A 5,733-nucleotide genomic window follows, 5' to 3' on the forward strand; every position below is an offset into this window, starting at 1 on the left:
GCAGAGAGCCCCTCTACTCTTTACATTTCTTTTCAACTCATATATCTAATGCTCACTACTATTTACCACGTGGGCAGCTGATGTTTTAAGCTACTTTTATTGGATGATATTATTGACCTCAGATTTTTAACTTTTAACACTATTTTTGGGAACCCCTTAAGCACAAAGTTCAAACGAGTTGTTGGCCATCTCGAAGATTCGACAATGATGATTACCAACTTAAAAAGAGATTTAGAAAGAAAACCACCCACTAATGTTATGTACTACCACTCCCTTTCAAATTCAACAACAGAAACACCGCACCCAAGGCGTGCATAGGTGTCAAATATATTATAATTCTTGCACAATTGGTAATTTTATTTTTACAAATCTTTTATTCCACAATTGACTTCACATTTTGTCTAAAAAATATATATATTAAAACATTAAAAAACAGGGGACAGTGAAAATGACTTAAATTCTGCGCGAGGGAATGAAGTGAAGTAGCAATTTCTATAATTCTCAAGCATAGAATGTCCACACATTTCCATAAATTATACTAATTCCGATTATATTTTCACTAAAATTACAGCAGTCAGTCCTAAATCCTAACAGTACCAACACAAAGTTCAATGTATACAAATCCTTTCGAAGGATGAGGACGAGTCCATGAAAGTATGTAATACTGTCGTCGCACTTTCAGCCTTCCTCCCAGTCTATATCATCCTCATCCTCTGCTTCTGCCTCTGCTGTAGCATCAGCTTCCACATTCAAGTCATTGACCTTGAAATTTTCTTCATTACCTGTAGTGGGTGTACGGAGGGAACAACGTCAATGGGCACCACAAATTCATACAAACTAATGGAGATTGAACACTCACGTAGAATAATATATTAAAAGAAAATTCCTTCAGCAAAATTAATCCAATTATCAGCAAGATACCAATGTTGCTAGTGGCTAACTCATTTGACGAGATAAAAGGTGGCAGCCTGTCACAGTTTTTGTGTGTGTATATGTGTATGTGAGACACATCGACAGAGCAAGCTCACATGACCAGAGCGCGCGCTCTCTCTCTCTCTCTCACACACACACACGCACAAACACGGAAGCAGGCAAGTTTTTAAAGATTTCTTTGAAAGTAAATAAGTTACTATATATCCAAGCACATTAATTAAGAATCTGTCACAATTGCATTGTATGTCACCAATTGAACTTCTATATACACATGAACTGCGAATCAAAAACGGGAATATGCACACACATGGCAAATCAACGCATCTATTGCTGTTAACATGAACTGAATTAAAGGAGGATGAAGATTCAAATTAAAGATCAAGCTGAAATTCAGCACTAATTGTCAAACAATAACATTTACCTGTAATTGGAGCCTCTTCCCAGTCCACATTATCATCTCCTTCATCCTCATCACGCTTTGATTTCATGCCGACCTGACGGCTAGGAGACATTCCGGAAGGGCCATCAGAGACGCGTGTTTCTGAGGATTCCAGAGCTTTCTTTGCTTCTTCTTCTTCTTGTCTTTTTATTAAAGCAGCGTAATAAGCTTTCAAGTACTCATCCTATAAAACAATGAAGAAACAGTTAATTTAGATTTCTTTTTCCTGTTTTATTTTTGTGGGGGTAAGAGGGACATCTCAAAGCAAGAAAGAAAACAGATCATTGCACAAACCTGTAAATTCTTGTCATTGTTTTCAGTATTAAACTTTTTGTCCTCTGAGTATTCTGGAGCTGCTAAACTGCCACTGCCATCCATCTTTGCCTCTTGCTTGACCTCTCCACGTTGTTCCTTTGTAAGGTTCATCCCTTGCTTGATCATCCAAGGTGGCAAAACTTTCAGGCCTGCACCATCAGCTTCAGATTTGATATCCTTCCCCTTGCCTTCAACCCCAGAAAAGTCAACTTCAACCTGCCAAGTTCCAGCCATAAGTTTATCAAAGAAATCCAACTTGATTTACAAAGCATTCCAAGATTAAGTGGGGTCGGCTAGCCAACTTCGCTTGGGTAGTGTTTGCTTTGAATTTTAGTTATTTTATCTTTTCTTTGCTTGTTCGGTTTCTATGCTTAATAGAAGATAGGTTTTTTATATATGTAAAAAAAGATGATAGAAGATAGTTATGTTCCCATTATTTCTTAAAGTGTCATGGATTTTCATGTTTTATTTAGTTTACTGTCCACAAACTTTGGCTAATTATCGCAGGTGTTCTCTGATCATAATATGCTGGACAAAAGTACATTCATTTTTCTTGACGACCAACATGAAGGAAGATTCCTTTACCAATTGATCAATACACCTTTCACTTTCACTTCAGAAATATTAAGTCAAAAGTGCCAAACATTGGTATGAAAAAACTTCCCTAACATACAAGTAAAGCTGCAAAGTCATTCACTTCCACATAAGCACGAAGGAAAGCCATGAAAGTAATCTTAGTGGATTGCTTCTGCCTGGCGAAGTGCTCATGGTTTTTTAATCCCATCTTGGAGTTTTTCCAAGTTAAAATTGTTGCGCACTTTATTTTTCTTACTTATTGATTTATTTGTTTTTGAACTAGATTGAATTGGGTAAAATTAAAATTTGGTAAAAGCCTATTCACCCTGCTTATAAGTGGTCTAGCTACGCAATTTCAACAACAATAACAAATTATACAACTGAAAGTCTGGAGGGAGGGGTTACCTTTGTATCTCCAAGAAAGGGCATTGGTGTTCCACCATATCCCAACCCATGAGAAGATTTGGAGGGATCCATGCCATTAGATTCACCATTCTCCGCACGTTTAGCTGCACTTGCTCGCGCTTCCCAAGCTTGGAGACCTCCAAATTCAGGAGCAGGTAAGTCTTTAACTCTATTAAGTTGATCATATATAGGCTTTAGTTGTGCCTGCATTCATTTCACCATATCAACTCATAAAAAAAATGGACACATCAGAATATGCATGAAGTACAGTAACAAGCAACAATTTAAGTTAGACATCAACTTGAATGACAACAGCCGCAGAAACACAAACAAGAAGAATGGTAATGCTAGCATAACCATAGAAAATTAGCAAAATCAGTGGTTGCCAAGCTGAAGACCAGCAAAGTCATCCTTGAGTTTACAAGTGCAAGTAATGCACCCTACATATGTCAAGAGATTGGAGTGCTTTAGAAGCCCAATCATCAACATGTGTATTACTTGCCCTTAAGAGGATCATGTTAACTACACATCTATTTAGGTGAGCAAGATGGATCATAAAAGACCCATGCAAAACGATAGGGACAATGCCTTGCAACAACCGTCTGGAAATAAATTTCTTTGAATTTCAGATAGTTAACTCGTTTAAATGTTTCCTTGCATTTTTCATATTGACAAATATATGTCATAGAACACCACATATCACACTCAAGAAAACAAAGTGGGAACAATAAAATTCTAAGATAGTTATTACAAGAAAACATGAAGAAGGAAAAATAAACTAAACAAACCTCCATCTTTTGAAGCAAGTCTTTCAATTTTTCACGTCGTCGCCTCCTCGCATTGTCGTCTCCATCTCCGACTTCTTGAGAAGCTAGCTTGTCACTCTCAGCCACAAGTTCCCCATTACAACTTTCACAGTGGAAGTACTCATCCTCCATAGAAACCAGTTGCAATGCATCTAAAGCGTTGTATCTAAAGATTTGTGCTTGCATGCATAATTCAAGTATCAAAATGAGGAACACAGAGAAACACACAGAGGAAAAAGGAGAAACAGTTGAAACCTTTTCCCACAGTTAGGGCATACATATTCCTGAACAGTGTTCTTGTCCTCCAATTCATCTTTCAGTTTTTTCTTCATACGCTGCACTCTGTACCTCACCACATCGGATATCTGAAACACATTCGAGTTCAGGCCTTGACCAAATATAGAAGCCAATATTTGATAAATCTCTGATAAATTGAAAAGTCAAGTTGAAGTTTGAACAAGGAAAACTAAAAATGGGTCATTTTGCCTATCCTGCCACATCGCTCCACTCACAATCTAGTTATTGAACTAAATGTTAATTTTGTTTATGGTTATCAAGCTAAAAATAAGTATAAACATATACACAAATATATAAAAGCCACCTGCGCATAGTCCAGACAGCAATAAGAGTGAGTGTGCATCTTAACTTTGTCTTCCCCTTCTTTTGCAGGTAGCCCATCAATCGTGGCAGCAACAGCAGCATTATGCATCTTCGCACCCTTAGCTGTCTGCAAAGTTGATGATATAAGGAATAGAAATACATAAAGGGTTATTATCGCAATAGGGCAGGTTGTTAATGCATTTCTAACATCAACAAGAAGTAAGATTTGCTCCATACAAATTACTAGACTTCATCCTTTCTATATGTAAAGAAAAAAACTATTATTCATCAAATGGAGCTCAAATGGGTTACTAGGACAACCACAATGCATGAACTATATTAATTAAGACTTGGTTTTTCAAAAAATGAAATGGAGTGGCATGGAGGAAGGGAATCATCTTGTATAACCTAAAATGAGATTAAAGGTGCAAACAATTGAAAGATACCTAAAAGATATACCATGTTGTTAATATCCTGCTTATGCTTGAAATAAATTAAATTTTTTGAAGCAAGATGATATGAAAAAACTGTTCCAGATGTACCAAACGAACTAATAACCAAAAAGTATTACAATAAAACACAATAACTAAGATCAACAAAATAACCTCTCTCCTATGATCTCTGGTGACCAGTTTTTCCTCCTCAAAAAATCGCAAAGTACGACGAAGTTGCTTTGAGTGCAGTTTCAAGTCCTTTGCCAAATCCTCTTCTCTGACCCATTGTCGTCTGGCATAAAAAAATTCTAAATATTACCCGCAAGAAAACGCAAATGATGAACTAAAAGAGATTCCACACCTTCACTCTCAAACACGCACACACGCCATCTCTCAGCAATACACATGGAAATATCTCTTTTATTTTTGCAGAAACACTCATGGCAATGCTTATGATTACATATATGGATATTGAACTAGTTTTTGAAGTTTGGCACAATCAAATAATCAAATTACCAAACAAATTCAGCCAAAATAGCTGCTCACTACACCACTTCACCAACCCTAATTCACATTTTCTCTCTAATTATTCAGTCAATAATAGTAGTTACGAACTCTCTCATTCCCTATTTCTACAATTGTGTGTTTTTCTTTGACTTAAATTTTCAAGTTTCAAACTAAAAGATTTCCCACTAACAGAAAACAAGTTTCCATTATTCGAAAAACTAATAAAATTAACATCCCAAACCTAGAGAGGGCATCGAGCACCACCACGGCGATTCCCCTATTGTCGCTCCGGCCGGTCTTGGGCTGATTATCTCCTTTGGTAATGTCGTCGTAGAACGCTCTCCCCACAAGCTTCACTAACCTAAGTCCAATTGAAAGCAGAGAAAAACAGAATCAAAAAACAAAATTAATTTTCTCTAGGGTTTAATGCGAAAGTAAATTGATAAAATCGATCATAGAAACCCTAGGAGTGGAAGAACGAGTACTTGTTGAAAGGCTCGATGCTCATGGTCTATGAATCAATTTGTGAAGAATTGCTTTTGCTTTTTGAATTATTTTCTTTTTCTATGCGTGTGCAGGGCGGGTTCAGTTTCTTGCTGGTACAGTTGCTGCTAACTGCTTAGAGAAAGGAAGAGCGAGCGCGGGGAAGATCTGAGGCTCTGTTAGGTTATGTAAACGGCTGTCGAGAATAACTAACCAACAAGTCCAGAAGTTCCGC

General features: G+C 37.1%; 1 protein-coding gene across 1 annotated transcript; it reads right to left on the minus strand.

Annotated features, from left to right (window-relative positions):
• Positions 1-473: 473 nt before the first annotated feature.
• LOC103342210 (Transcription factor TFIIE, alpha subunit) lies at positions 474-5,733 on the minus strand. Its single transcript, XM_008245818.3, has 10 exons — positions 5,501-5,733; positions 5,257-5,376; positions 4,680-4,800; positions 4,076-4,201; positions 3,730-3,839; positions 3,457-3,640; positions 2,669-2,872; positions 1,667-1,903; positions 1,355-1,556; positions 474-782 (listed from the first exon to the last, which is right to left on the minus strand). Exons 1-10 carry the CDS (start codon positions 5,521-5,523, stop codon positions 679-681), a joined length of 1,431 nt encoding a protein of 476 aa, XP_008244040.2. The 5' UTR covers positions 5,524-5,733; the 3' UTR covers positions 474-678.

Source organism: Prunus mume, linkage group LG7 (genome assembly GCF_029339155.1).
Source record: "Prunus mume cultivar Tortuosa linkage group LG7, ASM2933915v1, whole genome shotgun sequence".
NCBI lineage: Eukaryota > Viridiplantae > Streptophyta > Magnoliopsida > Rosales > Rosaceae > Prunus > Prunus mume.